The sequence below is a fragment of the Trichechus manatus genome, unplaced genomic scaffold, assembly GCF_000243295.1.
Source record: "Trichechus manatus latirostris isolate Lorelei unplaced genomic scaffold, TriManLat1.0 scaffold00146, whole genome shotgun sequence".
In the NCBI taxonomy this organism is placed as follows: domain Eukaryota; kingdom Metazoa; phylum Chordata; class Mammalia; order Sirenia; family Trichechidae; genus Trichechus; species Trichechus manatus.
This window is the reverse complement of record NW_004444082.1, coordinates 2,872,330-2,891,117: the sequence shown is the minus strand read 5'-3', so window position 1 is coordinate 2,891,117 and position 18,788 is coordinate 2,872,330. Positions and strand designations below refer to the sequence as shown.

Sequence of the window (18,788 nt, the reverse complement as noted above, 5' to 3'; positions counted from 1 at the left end):
TGCTATGAATTGGAATCAACTTGATGGCAATGGGTTGTTTGGTTTTTTATCAGCATTTACCTTACTAGTTGAAATTAACATATGTTTATATCTATCTCCCACTAGCCTAAGTAGACTTTTTCTTTGTAATTCTAGTGTTTAAATATTGCATTTTCAGAATAACTTGATGCCAAATTATACACATTTGTGAACTTTCTGAACTTTTATAATTATTATGACCATTTACCTTAAAAAAGAAAAAAGAAAAACAAACAAAAAAACCCTCTTTCACCATAAAGTGACTGTGTTAGTACTTTCTGCAAGGATAAAAAGGTCTACCTTTTCAGTTCTCTGCATTACTAAGGGAATCAACAAAAACACACGTGATTCTTCTATAAGGAAACATATGAATGATTAAAGGGCTTCAAACACCTAGATTCTGACATTAATGATTCATAAGAGGAATTTCCACATAAGGAAATCATCATGTAAAGTCTCTCCTCTTTTTGAACTAAGGCAAAAATTAATTCGATACCTTATTCATAGCAGAGATGGGCAACCATCCATTCTGTCTCTGTGCTAAATCCAAGACTGGAAGCACAGCTGCTGCTTTATGCCCTTCTGGATAGTTCTTTACAATTGCCTCTATCCTCTATAATTAAAAAAAAAAAGCATCCGTTTTATACACCTGGAAGATACTAAATATTTTATAGATTAATTATAATTTTAACTTAATATCATACCTTATAGTTTTCTGGTGTAAAATCAAATGGAGTATCTGGATTATTCTCAGGAGTATCTCTGTGCTACACAAAGAAAACAAATTTTTCGAATTTATCTCAAAAGTGTGAATAACTTCTGTACATTGCTATACTACTACTGATTGTTAACATCTTCACTTTAATTCCAACATGAAACATAATAATCTATTCTTCCATTACAAACAGAAGGTAAACTAATGACTAAATACACATTTGATGACTATATGGAAGTGGGATAAGACCAAATTAACTTTAGCAGATTTCAAAATTTTAGAAAAGCTTTAGAAAGCATCATTTAAAAGTTAAGAAAAATAGCTGTAGAAACTAAAAAACAAGACAAAAAAAAGTGTTATTCAACTTGAATACAGTTTTCTAATGTAATTACTCAAACACTATCAATTATTAGAGGCCTAATAATCAGAAACTAGCCAACAGCAAGAAGCTTTATTTCTCCTCCTTAAAAGAGCAGAGCAGGTCCTCTTCAAAATCTGACAAGAAATTGCATGTCAAGAGAAAATCAAATGAGTCACAGAGATTACATCTATTAATGCTTTGTATGTGTACTGAATACAGAACTGAATTCTCGATTTGTTAACTCTCAAAAGTTCTGCTTTTTCAAGTACATAAACCAAAGAAAAAAGAAAAGGGAAACTTTGGGCAATGATCTCAAATATGTGGCCAATATGATATGTTTTCAGACAAAAATGATAAAACATAAAACAGACGTCTACTTCTCAATAGTATGAACCCCAACTCATTCCTTCAGATTAGGTTGAAAATAATTCAGTTTACAAAACTATCCCACTGACTCTATATCATCATACAAATCCACTAAATTGCCTTTAAACTACACTAGATTAATCCCTGAAAACTGCAGTTTGTCAAAAAGAGAATACATTATCTTATCCTTCCTGGATATAAATGGAGCCCTAGTAGCGAAGTGGTTAAGAGCTCGGCTGCTAACCAAAAAGTCAGCAGTTCAAATCCACCAGCCGCTCCTTGGAAACCCTATAGGACAGTTCTGCTCTGTCCTGTAAGGTCACTGTCTCAACGGCAATGGGTTTGGTTTTTCTTTTTTTGGATATAAATAGAAAGAAAAGAAAAAGAAGGACTATTTACAACACTGTGTTTTTTGAGACTTGTTCAATTAAGCTGAGTTGCTCACTGACCTCTCGACCTGTAATTAAACCATGGAAAAGAAAACATAAGTCCAACTGCTAATGTTTTCACTGTATCCTAAAATCCATGAATTTCAAATTAGTGCCATTTTGCAGTCCCCAAATCGCAGCCTCAGAATCTTCAGTGACCCAACATGACTGATTTTTAAGAACCCAAAGTATGACTAGAAATCAGGTTAGGGTTCACAGTAATTTCACCAAAGAACAATCTAAATTCTTATTTCCAGAGTTGCCTTGGTGCCAATTTAAAGTTTAGGGGTTCAGCTAGACCCACACATCTTTTGAAAAGTATTGAATTTAATTAGCTACATTTAAATTCCTACAATGGCCAGCATATACAAAGACACTGGAATTAACAAGGTTTAGATTGTTATAATGGATTTACCCAAATTTCCAAGTCCTTTTATTCTGAAGAAATCTCAGTATTACTTACCACAAATAAGGCTCCTCCAGCTCCATTCTGCACAACTGTCTTATGCAAATTCCTTATATGTCTTCCCTGAAAATCAAAATTTCAAGTTCAGTAAATCACAAGCCTAAGAATATTTTCATTAAAAAGTACTTTCAGATCATAATTAAAAACAATAGAATCAACTTTTAGGAGTAAAAGATCTTAAGAGCAATGAACTAATACCCTACAGCCTGCCCAACTCTATTTGAAGAGAAGTAGGGAAACAGAGATCCAAACATTTTTTAACTTGCCTAAGGTTACATCAAACAGTCACTGGAAGAACCAAGAGTACAACCCAGATCTCCTGAGTTGTGTATCCTTGTATCCTTTCTACTCCACTCTGCTAGCAGGCATTCAGGAAGTTAATGTACCATGAACTTACTGCCTTTCCCTTTTGTCTGAATCAAGCTGGATGGCAACTCTTCTTATACGTGGACCTTCATAAACATGTTTTCATTTGTACAAATGAGTCATAAACTCTGCACAGATGAGTCAACTGTATCCCCCTTTTCAGTTCTTAACTAAATTCAATTAGCTATATTTAAATTCCTATTTTTAAGTTCAGAAACTTCAGCCTTAAAAGTAGTTTCAGTAGCTAGCTGTGATGCTGATTAATGCAGACTGGCCATGTTCAATTGTGTTGGGAGGAATCCACTGGATTGCTCTCTCTATTGATTTCATTTCTCTCTTGCCATCTTGCTCCACCCCCTCCCCCCCAAGAAAGCAATTCAACTCTTGTTCTGAAATTCTCCAATTTCTGAGTTGTACTAACCACAGATGGCAGAACACTGGATTAAACCAAGCGTGGAACTGACAAAGAGCTGGACAATTCAAAGAGGGCAAACAACAGAGAAGAAGGTAAAAGCAGTGCTATAACACAATCGTTAACCTTTCCCTAGGTCCAAACAATATTTCAGTTGCAGAAATAAGTCTGCATGGAACACTTGTTTTAATTAACAAGACAAGACCCCGGTAGAGAATGTGAGACATAGGTACAAAAGTATGGGAGTGAAAAATACCAATTTCAGGGTAACGGAGGAGGGTGCGATCAGAAATGTACACAAGGGAGCTTTAACCGTGTTCTTTCTTTTTTTAGGCAGCAGGTGGATACGCAAGTGCTTATTATATTCTTTATGCCTTTTTATGTCTTTATTATACAATAAATTTTAAAAAGAGAGGAAACTTATAGTCAAAAAGAAATTCTGTGTTCCTTTACTTTTATTCAATTTTTCCCAATTTGCCTGCCCAGAACCTGGACTGAGATAAACAAACATAAAAATAAGATCGTAATCAATAATACCTTAAGGACAAAATCAGCATAAAGCTCTGAAAAAAACTAACCAAAACTAAAATATGGAAGACAGTCCCTGTCATAAAGTTAGCTAAAATATTTTTTAAAAAGAAGAAAGAAAAAACAAAATTAAGAAGTATTAGTGAGTTACTTAACGAAATTCTAAGAAAAAACAAAGGATTTTGTAATAAAGTAAAGAAGCATTCATTTAAGATTGGGGGAGGGATTTAGTCCTCTTTTCTTAATTTCTGAACCCTAACTTTTTCTGTTTACTTTACTGGCTAGGTTTTGTACCTGCTCCCTGTAGGTTTTCCTCAAGGCTCAGTTCGCAACCCTATGATGCTTCGTCTCTTAGCGGTTAACCATTCTCATCTATTAACTCTGTTCTAATGATTGTTGAATCTTAACACACATCTGTTGACAAGAGGTTAACAATCTTAAGAGATCATAAACTCATATAAATCAATGAGAAAAGGAAGTAAACGACAAACAAAAACTTCACAGAATTCAAATACAAGTATACCTTGTTTTATTGTGCTTTACTTTATTGCACTTCGCGGCTACTGCGTTGTTCACAAACTGAAGGTTAGTGGCAACCCTGCATTAAGCAAGTCTATCAGCACCATTTTCCCAACAGCATGTGCTCACTTCGTGTTTGTGTCACACTTTGATAATTCTCACAATATTTCAAACTTTTTCATTATTATTGTATCTGTTATAGTGATCTGTGATCAGTGATCTTTGATGTTACTATTGTAAGTTAATTGCATTGAGGTGCCACAAAATTCACCCATATAAGACAGCAAACTTAATGGAAAAAAGTTGTGTCTGTTCTGACTGCTCCACCAACCAACCATTTCCCGCCTCCTTTCCTCAGGGCTTCCTATTCCCTGAGACACGACAATATAGAAATTAGGCCAGTTAATAACCCTGCAATGGCCTCTCAGTGCTCAAGTGAAAGGAAGAGTTGCATGTCTCTCACTGACTCAAAAGCTGGAAAAGATTAAGCTTAGTAAGGAAGGCATGTCAAAAGCCAAGACAGGCCAAAAGTTAGGCCTCTTGCACCAAACAGTTAGACAAGTTTGAATGCAGAGGAAAAGCTCTTGAAGGAAATTAAAAGTGCTACTCCAGTGAATGCTATATGAGTCAGAACCAACTCAAGGGCACCTAACAACAACTCCAGTGAACACAACAATGATAAGAAAGCAAAACAGCCTTATTATTGATACGGAGAAAGCTTTAGTGGTCTAGACAGAAGATCAAAGCAGCCACAACATTCCCTTAAGCCAAAGCCTAATCCAAAGCAACGTCCTAACTTTCTTCCATTTTCTGAAGGCTATGAGAGGTGAGGAAGTTGCAGAAGAAAAGTCTGAAGTTAACAGAGGTTGATTCATGAGTTTAAGGAAAGAAGCCATTGCTATAACATAAAAGTGTAAGGAGAAGTAGCAAGTGCTGATGTAGAAGCTGCAGCAAGTTATCCAGAAGAACTAGCTAAAATAATTGACGAAGGATGGCTGCACTAAACAACAGATTTTCAGTGTAGATGAAACAGCCTTGTATTGGAAGAAGATGCCATCTAGGACTTTCATAGCTACAGAGAAGTCAATGCCTGGCTTCAAAGCTTCAAAGAACAGGCTGACTCTCTTGTTAGGGACTAATGCAACTGGTGATTTAAGTTGAAGCCAAAGCTCATTTACCATTCCAAAAATCCTAGGGCTGTTAAGAATTATGCTAAATCTACTCTGCCTCTGCTCTATAAAAGAAACAAAAAAGCCTAGACGACAGCACATCTGTTTACAACATGGTTTACTGAATATTTAAGCCCACTGTTGAGACTGACTGCTCAGAAAAAAAGATTCCTTTCAAAATATTACTGCTCATTGACAATGCACCTGGTCATCCAGGAGCTCTGATGGAGATGCATAAGGAGATTAATGTTGTTTTCATGTCTTCTAAGAAAACATCCATTCTGCAGCCCATGGATCAAGGAGTAATTTCAACTTTCAAGTCTTATTATTAAGAAATACATTTCTCAAGACTATAGCTGCCATAGATAGTAATTCCTCTGATGGATCTGGGCAAAGTAAACTGAAAAATTCTGGAAAGGATTCACCATTCTAGATGCCATTAAGAACGCTTGTGATTCAAAATATCAAATTAACAGGAATTTGGAATAAGTTGATTCCAACCCTCATGGATGACTTTGAGGGGTTCAAGACTTCAGTGGAGGAAGTAACTGCAGACGTGGTGGAAACAGCAAGAGAACTAGAAGTGGAGCCTGACGATGTGGCTGAATTGCTGCAATCTCATAATGTAAAACTTTAATGGATGAGGAGTTGCTTCTTATGGATGAGCAAAGAGTGGTTTCTTGAGATGGAATCTACTCCTGGTGAAGATGCTGTCAACATTGTTGAAATGACAACAAAGGATTTAGATTACATAAATTTAGCTGATAAAGCAGCAGCAGGGTTTGACAGGATTGACTCAAATTGTAAAAGAAGTTCTGCTGTGGGGAAAATGCTATCAAACAGCATTGCATGCTGCAGAGAAATCTTAAGTGAAAGGAACAGTCAATTGATGCAGTAAACTTCACTGTTGTCTTACTTTAAGAAACTGCCACAGCCACCCCAGCCTTCAGCAACCACCACCCTGATCAGTCAGCAGCCATCAACATGGAGGCAAGACCCTCACCAGCAAAAAGATTACGACTCGCTGAAGGCTCAGATGATGGTTAGCAGTTTTTAGTAATAAAGTATTTTTGAATTAAGGTATGTGCATTGTTTTTTTAGACATAATGCGACTGCACACTAACAGACTACAGATAGTGTAAACATAACTTTTTTGTATACTAGGAAACCAAAAACTTTGTGTGACTCGCTTTATTGTGATATTCAGTTTACTGCAGTGGTCTGGAACCGAACCCACAATATCTGAGGTATGCCTGTGGTAGTTAATAAACTTATCAGTAATTAAAAACATTAAACTTTAAATAAGATAATACTTCCACCTATTAAATTAGCAAAGCTTTTATAAAAAGATAACATTCAATTCTGTTGAGCACATGGAGAGATTGGCATGCTTACACATTAGCTAAAAATTGGTACAGCCTTTTAGAAAAGCAAATTGGCATGAGTATGGAGATCCTAAAAAAGTTTCCATCTCTTAATCTAATAATTCTACTTTTAGAAATTTATTCTACAGAATGGAATAAAATGAGGATAAAGTTTTAAATACAAGTATGTCGTTTTCTGTAATGTTCTTTAAAACGCGGGCAACCCAAAAGCCCATTATAGGGTGGTTTTAAATAAATATTGATAATTCAACACTGGAATATTATGTAGCTAACAAAAATCACGTTTCCTAAACATAACAGCATAGGAAACCACTGGAAAATAACAGAGTTAAGCAAAATAAAATAAACCAACAAAAAAGTATAAAGTATCATTCCAATTATATCAAATACAGAAATTAATGAGAAGATTGGAAGGCCATAAACCATTAAAAGTGCTTACTCTATTATTATGTTAACAAGAGTATAAGGGCCTCATATTTTGTTTCTTATATTTTCCTCTATTTTCCAAGTTTTCTATTTAGCATGTTTTAATATGAAAAATTGAAAAAAATCTTATTTAAAACATTAATCATGTATGAAATGAAACATCACCTCAACCGTAAAACCTTTTAACTCCTTCCAACTTCCCTGTATATCTCATTAAACACCACCAACTCTTGGCTTCTGTTTTAGGATAACATCCTTCCTCATTAACCCAGGATTTGCCACATACTTCCCTTTAAAAAAAAAAAAAATTTAGAGATAAATCTTGAACACTGTTCATTAGGGCTATGTAAGTACATACTGAATAATATATTTTGAGGCACTCCCTGGTGGCTGACCTGTAGATCTGGATAAGCATATGAGTATGAGTTTACACACACACACACACACACACACACACACACACACACACACACACACACACACACACACACTTCTATGCAAAATAAAGTGCTTTAAAGTCCAAATAGTTGAAGACAGACTTGCTGGTTGAGAAGGGTCAGCAAAAAGCAGCTAAGTTATTAAAAAAAACTACACTTTCAGAGTTTTTTAAGATTCATATCACCACTCTGCCACTTATAACATGTGCCCCTGCCCAAGTCACTTATTTCTTTTAAGCCCCGATTTCTGTACCTGTAAAACAGATATCATAGAATTATCCTGACAGACAAATCAAAAGGACATACAGATGGTGTTACTTCTAGAATTTATTGACCTTCTTGTTGAAGACTGTGAATATATCCTTGTATTCCTATCCTTTACTTTAATAAATGTAATATATATTACATACTTACTATAATATACAGGTAGTCCCGGACTTACGACCGGGTTCCGTTTCGTTGACTTCATCATAAGTCGGTTCTGACATAAGTCAAATACCTTTTTTTTTTTTAAGTTTTCACTATTATTGCCTTTTATTAGCAGTATCTTTATAAATCCGATCTTTGTCTTTGGGGGTTGAAAACATTACATATAAACTTACAGCTTCAACATCGTTGCTTTGGGCTGCTCCAGTTATACACACACGTTATGTAAGCCAATTAAAAAAAAAAAAAAAAACAGATGGTTGTAAACATGGTTCATTACAACTGGAATACGTTGTAAGTCGGGGACTACCTATATATATCCTTGTATACCATCTGAATTTTTTTGCCCATGTAAATGTATTACATCTCAATTTTTTAAAACTACTGAAGTCTTTAGACCTTCTCCTCTGTTGCTACTATCACCACTTTATTTCAGACACTATTTCATGTCTGTGCATTACTGGAACAGATTTCTAGCTGATCCCTCTCCCAATCTAAATCATCCTGTCTAATGTCACCAAACTAATTCTAAAAATACTGTCCTGTTGGTGGTGGTGTGAAAGAGGACCAATACCAAGTATCTTCTGGTATAGGAAATGTCAGTATCATCATTCCTAAAAAACACGTTTTTCACATTCTAACATCTCTGAAATTGGGATGTATTACTGATATCTAATATTCCATACATACCCTATATGCAAAGAGACAATATAACCAAGTGGTTAAGAGCCCAGCTGCAGAGCTAGTTTCCTCATTTGTAACAAGAGTACATAATTCATAGGGTTGTTGTGAGGATTAAAAGAAAGAATCCACCCGAAATGCTTAATACACTGTCTGGCACGTAGTCAGCACTCCATTAGCGTTACCTATCATTAGCCATCCACCACCCGTCTGTCAGTTTGTTGTACTGCAGCAGCTTTCGTGTTGCTATGATGCTGGAAGCTATGCCACTGGTATTTCAAATACCAGCAGGGTCACACATGGTGGACAGGTTTCAGTGGAGCTTCCAGACTAATACAGACTAAGAAAGGCCTGGTGATCTACTTTAGAAAATTAGTCAACAAAAACCTTATAGGTCACAACAGAACACTGCCCAACTCACTTGCTTTGGACACATCATCAGGAGAGATCAATTGCTAGAGGAGGACATCTTGTTTGGTAAAGCAGAGGGCCATCGAGGGCGTGAAAAACCCTCGGTGAGAAGGAATAGCACAACAGTTGAAACAATCAACTCGAACATGCTGGAGATTGTGAAAATGACGCAGAACTAGCCAGCGTTTCGTTCTGTTGTACATAAGGTCACCGTGAGTGGGAGTCGATCCCACGGCAGCTAACAGCAATCATTAGCTATTGTTATAGGAACTATGTGTCAGGCACGGAGCTTTTTAAACATTATTTCTCACTACCTTCCTGCAAGGTGGGTATTATTTCTAGAAAAACAGAGCTTTAAACAAGTTATGAAAAATCCTAAAGGCTGGATCACTAATTAGCGACAGAGCTCACATTGGATCTTAGGACTACAAAGGCTACTTGACCATGGTTATTTTCCTTGATGGCATCAGAGATCGAGAAGAACAGAGTACGTGCAGTCCCTGACTTACGACATATTCGAACCGCACTTACGATCATTTGTGGAACAGCTCATAGTTCACAACAAAGGGGAAATGACAGATCAGGATTTAACGGATTTGGAAAAGGACAGAAATGCTGAAGAAGAAGTAATGACGAAGAGGAAGGAGAGAAGTTGTCAAAAAATTTACAGTGAAAGGATCAGCTGAAGATTTTTCTGAACTAAATCAAGGGCCTTAGTTGCTTGAAAACAACTAAAGTTGAAAGGCAGATTCAGGAAACAGTGAGATGTTACCACAAAACATACGAAGAAAAAGAAAAGAACCAAACAGACGACCCTCACTGATGTTCTGACTCGAAACACTATCCCCATTTCCAGGGATAATACAGACGATCCAGAACCTTCCACAAAAGGAGTTTTTACCACAACTGACAAAATGCCAACATCATCCAAGTCTTCCTTCATCACTGGAGTAAATTTTTATCATTTGTGCATTTTTTTAATGTATGTATGTATTAAAGTATACCTGTACATTTATAGGTAATGTTTCCCACCTCCAAAGACAAATAAAGATCGGATTTATGAAGATACTGATAAATAAAAGGCAGTAATAACGAGAAAAGAGATTCTACTTATGTCAGAACCAACTTACGACGGAGTCATCAGAAGGGAACCCTGTCGTAAGTCAGGGACTACCTGTAGATCTCAGGGACCAAGGAGTTTCAGGAAGGAAACCAGGCATGCACATACAGGGAGACAGATAAGAAACGAACAGGCCTGCCTCCCTTGGTTCACAACACTTCTATGTAGAGAAAAGGAGGCATGTATGTACTCTATTTAAAACAACTTTTTTTTTTAATCTTTGCCACCCTTCTATTCCTACAGAAAACCTGAATTTCATTATACATTAGCATATTATTTGAAAAACTTAATTTCAATGCCTGAAGTCAGCCTCTTCAAAACAGTACACAAAAGGCTTAGATATAAAGCAAAAGAAGCAATCAAAATGAGAGTAAACTGATGAAATTAGCCCTTTTTTTTTTTTTTTTAATGGGCACAAACTGTTACTCATCCACAGCAAGTTAGCACATGGCCATTTTCAAAGCTTCCCTATTTTTTATATATATATCTTTAAGAGCTTCACCTATTTTTACACTCATTGTAGTATCCATGTCAGACACTTTCAATAAAGGAATAAATATTAAAAATTTGAATCAGTTTCTTTACACTACTTAATGAACCATTCAGATTCAGTTTCATACAGGAATAGAAGCACTCTAGAACTAATCAGTGCTAGAACTGCAAGAAAACTTAGCTAGGCTGAACTAACTTGAAGAGTAAGCTGAGTTTTCCCCCCTTCCCATTAGACTCTGAGATTCTTTAATACTTTAAAAATGAATCCCAACTGAAGCTTTTTCTAATCAAGAACATATCCTCATATAGGACAGAATTAATAATGGGTTTCTACTGTAGCTTATTCGTTTTGCAGAATGTTTCAGAAGGAACAAGAGAAGACGTACAGCCAGGCAAATAGTGGCAGTGTTTTCTTTAGATCCAAGTAACCTCGAGCAGCTTTGTGTTAAGCACCTCTACATATCTTTTACACTGATTCATTAAAAATATATGGTTAGTTATTATTATTTACATTTAACATTTAAAGAAAGTGAGGCTTGGTGACAGTAACTTGCCCCAAACCATGCAATTAATGACAGAAATGGATTTTGGTTCAAGCCGTTTGAATCTAAGTCCTATGCTCTTTCTACTATCCTTTTCCTCTTATCATTTGCAATACTAACACCAATAGCTCAAAATGACAAAAAATAAATAGTTTATATTCTTCCACCCACTTCCCAAAAATAGGATCCTTAATGATCTCGTATGGACCCTGCTCTTTCCCAGCATTTCTGCTGCTGCTCAAACGTTAGTAGTATCCAAACTCTGTTCACTTTTCAGTTCTATCAGACATTTATCTGCACAATAAAAGGCCACATTCAGCCAGAAGAACTTTATAAGGGACAAGGAAGGTGTAAGACAAAACTGACAGAAGCAGTAACCTAATTAGAAAGACAAGGCTAAGGTCAGGCAACTGAAAAACAGTCTTCTTCTTTACTGGTAGCCAACTCACCCGGTTAGGCTCTCCCTAACACTTACAGGTGTAGGTGTGCACCTGCACAGGGGTCACAACTCACATCTGGAAACACCTCCTGGAGAGTCAAAAGTGACGTGAGATCCCTCTATACTTTGTTCCCACTGTTCAACAGTACCTGCTAACTTATTACCCAAAGCCTCCTCTACCACCAGTTCAAGCAAATGCCACTTCTTTTGACTGTCTAGAGCAAAGGGAGGCAGAAAAAACTAAAAGCTCTCCAAAAAGATAGTGTCCATGATACATCACAATAGGTATTTTTACATTTTAAAAAAGTCTGAAAAATAAGTTTTCAATGCACTTTATTTTAAAAAAGTAGTTGGTGGGTTAATAGTAACTGTGAAATCTATTTCAAGGATGGGCATAATAAATACAAATGCTTACTCTGCATCAGACAGTGCACTACAAACTTTACAAATACTTTAACTCATTTACTCCTCACAGCAATCCTGCCAGATAAGTAATATTATCACCCCCTGTTTTACAGATGAGGAAACAAAGGCTCAAAGAAGAGGGGAAAACCTTTCCCTAGACCACACGGCTAGCTAAATGAAGAGCCAGAGTCAAACACAGGCTTTCCTGACTAGGGTACGTGCCTTTAAACACTGAAATGTAAGTTCTGTTAAATTTTCAAATTTATCTTAGGAAGGATTTTACAAACGTTCTCCAAGTAAAGCTCCATCAGTATTTTAACTAAAAACGTTAATTCAGGTTAAAGAAACACAAGGGCTTTTCCCAGGCACTATAAGAGAATTAACAAATAAAATTTTGTTAAATTTTATAGTATAGAAAAGATATATGACAGTCAAGGAATTACAGAAGCATTACAGATTAAGATAGCCATATTAATGGCAATTATATTAATGATTAATTTCAGTCATCTTGACCACAAATTAAATAAGGGATTCTTTAGATATCTAAAACCCAATACGGATACAGGCAACACTCAATTATTGTAAGGGCAAAAATAATTCATAGAAATGAAATACCCAAACATCACTTTAGTCAACGGGCCCAGGATCGTCTCTTCTCCACCGATTACTGCAACCTTTAGCAACCTGCTCGGCCTCTCTACACTTGAGGTTCCTCATCTATAAAGTAACAACAGTATCTATCTTCAAGTGTTATTATGAAGATTAAGGAGACAAAGTAGCAGAGTGTCACTGGAAGTTCTTCAATGTTAGCATTATTATTACAGCTTTAATTAAGCAGCAATGCTTTAATTTCTCTTAGCTTTTTTCCTCAGGACAGGATGGGGTGAGGGGTCAAAACAAGCAAACTCTAAAATGCTACTGTGGGAAAGAAAAAGGCCAAACAATAGGCCTCAATAATCTCATAAACAGATGAGACTCTAAATAATTAAGAGCAGACTGTAAAAGCTAACCTCCATTTTCCAAATTTTAAATGATTAAAAAAGTTTTTGGCCTAAACAAATTAACTGGTAAAATTTAAGGACAAACTTTTGAGTTTAACTTGAGAATCAAATAAACACAAACAAATGCTGTATAAATTAAAATTGCTTTATTTTCTAGTCCTGAACACCAATACTCAGATAAGACATGTTCATTAAAAAACTTAATAAACCTCTCGAGGAACATCTAGCTCAAGTGGCATAATATAGTTTATAAAGACAATGTTCTACATTCTACCTTGGTGAGTCGTGTCTGGGGTCTTAAAAGCTTGTGAGCAGCCATCTAAGATACTCCACTGGTCTCACCTCATCTGGAGCAAAGGAGAATGAAGAAAACCAAAGACAAAAGGGAAAGATTAGTCCAAAGGATGAGTGGACCACAACTACCACAGCCTCCACCAGACTAAGTCCAGCACAACTAAATGGTGCCCTGCTACCACCATCGATGGCTCTGACAGGGATCACAATAGACGGGCCCAGACAGAGGTGGAGAAAAACGCAGAACAAAATTCTAACTCACAAAAAAAGACCAGACTTACTGGCCTGACAGCAACTGGAGAAACCCCGAGAGTATGGCCTTTTAGCTAAGTAATGAAGTCACTCCCAAGGTTCACCGTTCAGCCAAAGATTAGACAGCCCCATAAAACAAAGCAAGACTAATGGGGCACACCAGTCCAGCGGCAAGGAAAGAAGGCAGGAGGGAACAGCAAAGCTGGTAATGGGGAACCCAAGGTTGAGAAGGGGAGAGTGTTGACATGTCATGGGGTTGGCAACCAATGTCACAAAACAATACGTGTATTAATTGTTCAATGAGAAACTAGTTTGCTCTGTAAACCTTCATCTAATGTACAACTAAAAAAAAATTAATAAACCTATCTCCAGGAAGAGCCCCACTACCTGTATTTTTAAAAGCATACTAGGTGATTCTTTGATCAGGACTGGGAATTACTCCTTTAGGGGATACTGTACTATAGGGTCGCTATGAGTCAGAATCGACACAACAGCAATGGAGGGGGGTACTTTATCCAGACCCTAGCTCACAGTTAATGGATTTTATGAAAGTTTCTTGAAATGCTAATGAAACCAAGAAAAAGACATCCCAACTAGGATTCTACCTTTGGAAGTATTAAGGAATATTTAGCCAGTGATTATAAGGAACTTACTTCTCCATACCTCAAACAATTAAGGACATGTGCTACATATCACAACAAATTTAACCATCTAAACACGGCATGACATTATTTGTATTTTCCAACTTGTGTAATTTTTTCATGATACTACCGTGACATCCCCTAAAAACAGCATGACATTCTTCTATTTGATTCAAGAGTATTTCCTATCAACATTAACTGCTAATATTTTGTTAACTGAGGTGACAAGTCTTTTTACCCTTTCTCTCCTCTTCATGATTTATACTTCACTTCCCCTTTCTGAACCTTACCCTTCTCAGGGAGACAGTTTTTTAAATCTAACTTCATATACAAGCTGAAAACACTCAATTGATTTTAGTTACCATTTTCTGGATATTTTCTAGTTTCATTATGCCATTCTTGAGGTGAAGGGGACTAAAAACTGTATGCAGTATTCCATGTGCATTATACATCGGTTAAGACAAGGATAAAAGTATGTTCTGTTATATTTTCAACAGTCTATTCACCATTTCTAAGTATTCTAATAAATCTTTATTTTACTAAACAGCACATTAAACTGGTGTTGATAATTACAAGATCACTTTTCTGCGTTGCAAATCATAGCTTAGAACCTCAGCATACGAACAAAATTTCCTAATTTCCCCCTCAAAATGCATACTTTTACTAAACTGATAAAATTAAACTGTTTTCACTCACCACCATAACTATGCAATTCTGCAGCTTAATCCCAAACACTTGCTTCTCTACCAAAAAGAATTGGTGTATTTGTCATGTAGTCCCAGCCACAGGACTAAATTCTAGATATTTTTTAAGCAATGATGAGCTGAAAAACCTGTAGCTGAAGAGACTGGCAGTTAGCTAGCAACACAGAAATTATAACAGTATAGGCACTATTTTTGAAAATGTAATTGGTCTTTTTAAAGGTTTCCCTTTTAAGAAAGAAAGATTCTTAGCCAGATCTCTTTATTCCTTCTTCTCCTGATCTTTGCTTGATTCATTCTGATATGCCACTATTTGTCAAAGACTAGAAGATGATCAAGTTAAGGGCCTGATTATATATGTTAGGGAACAGCCTCACAATGGAATGCCATGAAACAAAAAAAATGATAGTAATGTTTACTGACATACGAAGCTGACTGATCAAATGTATTATGGAAAAAAGCAGGCTATAAAACAGCACAAACAATACCATTCCATTTTTGTAAAAAAAAAAAAAAATTCTGAACAGTAAGTTCTCTTAATGTTAAAATATTAACAGTGGTAATTTCCAGGTCGATGAGGCTATGGAGTTTTTTTGTTTTTTTGTTTTTTTTTTTTTAGTTTATTCTATTTGCTGCTCTCTATATTCTGTTTTTCCTACAATGTATTGTTTTCCCTAACAATGCATTAGTTGTACAGTAAAAAAAACTATTATTCATCAATTCAACAAATTATGCACATACTGCATACCAGGTACTGTTTGTAAAAAAGGAAAAAATTTTAAGTTGCAGAAACTAACACGAACCTTGATTAAAAATTTCCTCCACTAGCTGAAGTTATTGTTCTTTTTCACTCTTAAAACTGCTTTTTAATAAAGGGTCACTATGAGTCGGAATCGACTTGACAGCAACTAGTTTTTTAACCACTTCACCTCAAACACAAAAGAAAATAAGAAGAAATGTCTCTTCTTTCCATCCTTTCTGCTAGTACACAAGTTCTGAGTCTCATCTCTCACCTGGGGTTCTGCAAGAGCCTCTTATCTGTAACCCCCGTCTCTGGCTCCAATCAAACCCATCCCACTTTCGGTGTCACCCAGAGATCCATCCACAAGAGAAACCTGACCTGCCCCTCTGCTGCTTCAAACTCTGTGCTAACTCCTCACTGCCTCTAAGACAGTCAAATTCTTCAGCTCAGGAAGCAAGGAACTCCACCATCTGCCCCTGCCCACCTCTCTATTTCCTCTCAGAGCACACCCTACCTTAACAGTGGAGTCCAGCAACATGGCTTGAGGCTTTTCACACCCACCAAACTTTGCTCATGCCGTCCTTCCCACCTAGAATCCCCTCTCCAACGCAGCCAATACTAAGATGTTAGTATCACCTCCAGGAAAAATCTTATCCCACCTTCAAACCAAGTTGGATGGCCCTATTCATATCTCTGGATGGTGCAAACAGTTAAGCACTCAGCTACTAACCAAAAGGCTGGAGGTTCAAACCCACCCAGAGGTGCCTTGGAAGAAAGGAAAGCCCTATGAAGCAGTTCTACTTTGCAACACACGGGGCCACCTAGAGTCCCACTCATGGCAACTGTTGTTTGTTTTTTTAATTTACATCTCTAACATTGTATTTTTACACCGTATCACATCTACCCTCTTACAAGAAACTATCAGCTCCGCAAGAACAGGGACTGTCTAAATGTTTCCTCATCTACAAAATGGGGAAATAACAGTACCAACCTCATAGTTGTTATTAGGATTAAGTGAAATGTGGAATGTAAATATTTAACACAGTGCTTGGCACATTAAAAGTAAGTCAACAAATATTACCTCTATTGTTCCCTGGGCCCTGCAGACCTGGAGCCCCAGAGGGCCTCAAATATTTATTGGAAGGCTAAACTCTGCAAACTGGAACATTCCCATTTTACAACAGAAGAAATTAAAAGTGACAAAAATAAACAGCCGAAGGTCACACAGCTAGAAAAGGTGGTGAAGCCATGATCCTAACTCGGGTCTAACTTTAAAGCCTTAAGGTCATTCTATACTCACACACACTAACTCCCTGTTTTACCTCTAGGGCAAGGGGGGGAAAAAAAGCTTTTTTCTTTCCAGTAAACGTCCTGTTGTTATTATCGTCGGTTTCTGGAATCCGCTTTTTAAAATTAACTTGAATGAGTGTTTCAACCTCTGAGATTCAGTATCTTTACCCATTAGGAGATGTACCTGATCTCCAAAGACCTTTCAAGCTCTAAAATCCTAAGACTCCTTAACTGGGTGCTGTATCTGTGGTGCTGTTCCCGGACGGTCTTTCACCAATGTAGTTTGTCACGAGTGTTTACCGAGCATTTCCGATACACGAAGCATAAACGCACTAAAGGAAACAATGGTCACTTTCTCTGGGCCTAAGGCAACTGTCAGGAATCCTTCACCAAGAAAGCCAGAGCCTACAACCTGAAGCGTTCCCTCCAGTATGCTGCGACCTTACAGCAACAAGTACACTGGGCTGGATATGCAAGACGCCTGCCCATGGGGGACGAGGAACAGATCTGCCAGACCCGCCCTAGAGCGAAAGGGCAAAAATCAGCCCACCGAGCGGCCCTCCTTCACCTTCTCCTTGACAAACTAAGGTAAACTCCCCAGTTTTGTAGGGGAGGCCAGGCGCCGGCCGCAGCCACACGTGCCGACCCTCGCTCGGCGCTCCCTACTCGTGATGGGGCGGCAGTGTCCTCCCTAAGGACAAGGCGAAGGCCACAGTGTCCTTGCCCTCGCCTGCAACGCCCGTCGGGAGCCCAGGGCTCTCCCGTGCCCACAACAAAGGGAGGCACGGAGACAAGAAGAAAGGCGGCGGCAGTGCTCGGGCTCATCCCGAGCCTCCTTACCCACGGGGCGGTGAGGCCAGCCGCTCCGGCCCGCAGCGCCGCGGAGAACAACATGGCAGGCCAAACCGTTCGCCTTTCCCAGGCGGAGCCAGGCGAGAATGCAGAGCGCGCCCGAGACGCACGGCGTGCGCGCTCCCGACTCCGGGCCCAGCGTTTGCAGGCGGCGCGCCCCTCCCTACGCCGAGGCGGCGCTGGTAGACGGGGGCGCGCGAGGTTGGCGGGAGCCCAGTGGGCGGGAACTTCCCGGGGAGAGGGGCGGGGCGACGATCAGCCACAGCCTTAAAAGGCAGGTCCAGCGGTCCCTGCCTTGAAAGGAAGTGGTGGGGGCGGGGGAGGTCCTCTCGCTCCTTGGGGTGTGGATTTATGGGGCGAGCTTCCCTACTGGAGAGCTTTGTGAAAAAACTTAACCACCTCCTTCTTTATTGTGATTACTTAAAAAAAAAAAAATCTTTTAGGGATGTGTGCTGACATTTTTAGGGTTGAAATGATGTATCTGGAATTTGTTTCAGAATAATGGGGAGGGGTAGAGAGAAAGGAAGCAAGACGGGTCATGTGTGATGATGACTATTGAAGTTGCGTGGGAGTTCTTAATACTACTCTCCATACTTTTGTACATGTTAGAAATCTTCCATAATAAAACTTTTAAAAAGCCACTTCCTTTTTCATGTTTGCTTGGTCATCTTTGGAAATTCCAACAAGTACTTCTTCAGTAACTGCTGTATGCACAGTACTGTTTCCTGCTGTGGAGAGTTTACCAGACACTTTCTGCCTCTTCATTTTTCCTTTCAGTGCCTTGTTTTCTTGAGTGTTACGTGCTGTACCTGCCCCCTTTCTTTTCTCCATTTTCTTTACTATAATAAACTCGTGAATAATTTCTGGAACTTTCTCAGTAGTACGGGGATTTTTAAATTTTAT

General features: G+C 38.0%; 1 protein-coding gene across 4 annotated transcripts in view; it reads right to left on the bottom strand.

The window, feature by feature from the left end:
• Positions 1–18,018, bottom strand: part of NDUFV2 (NADH:ubiquinone oxidoreductase core subunit V2) — a 41,511-nt gene extending 23,493 nt beyond the window's left edge. For 2 of the 4 annotated variants that reach the window (XM_023740050.1, XM_023740052.1), the window contains exons 1-4: positions 17,874–18,012; positions 2,352–2,417; positions 723–785; positions 515–631 (exon numbers count right to left, since the gene is read on the bottom strand). In XM_023740050.1, the coding sequence (XP_023595818.1) occupies positions 515–631; positions 723–785; positions 2,352–2,417; positions 17,874–17,927 (300 nt within the window). In that variant the 5' untranslated portion in view covers positions 17,928–18,012. Of the gene's footprint in view, positions 1–514; positions 632–722; positions 786–2,351; positions 2,418–13,387; positions 13,447–17,873 lie in introns of those variants that run through there. The other 2 variants (XM_004385788.2, XM_023740051.1) reach the window with 2 other exon arrangements.
• Positions 18,019–18,788: the final 770 nt, after the last annotated feature.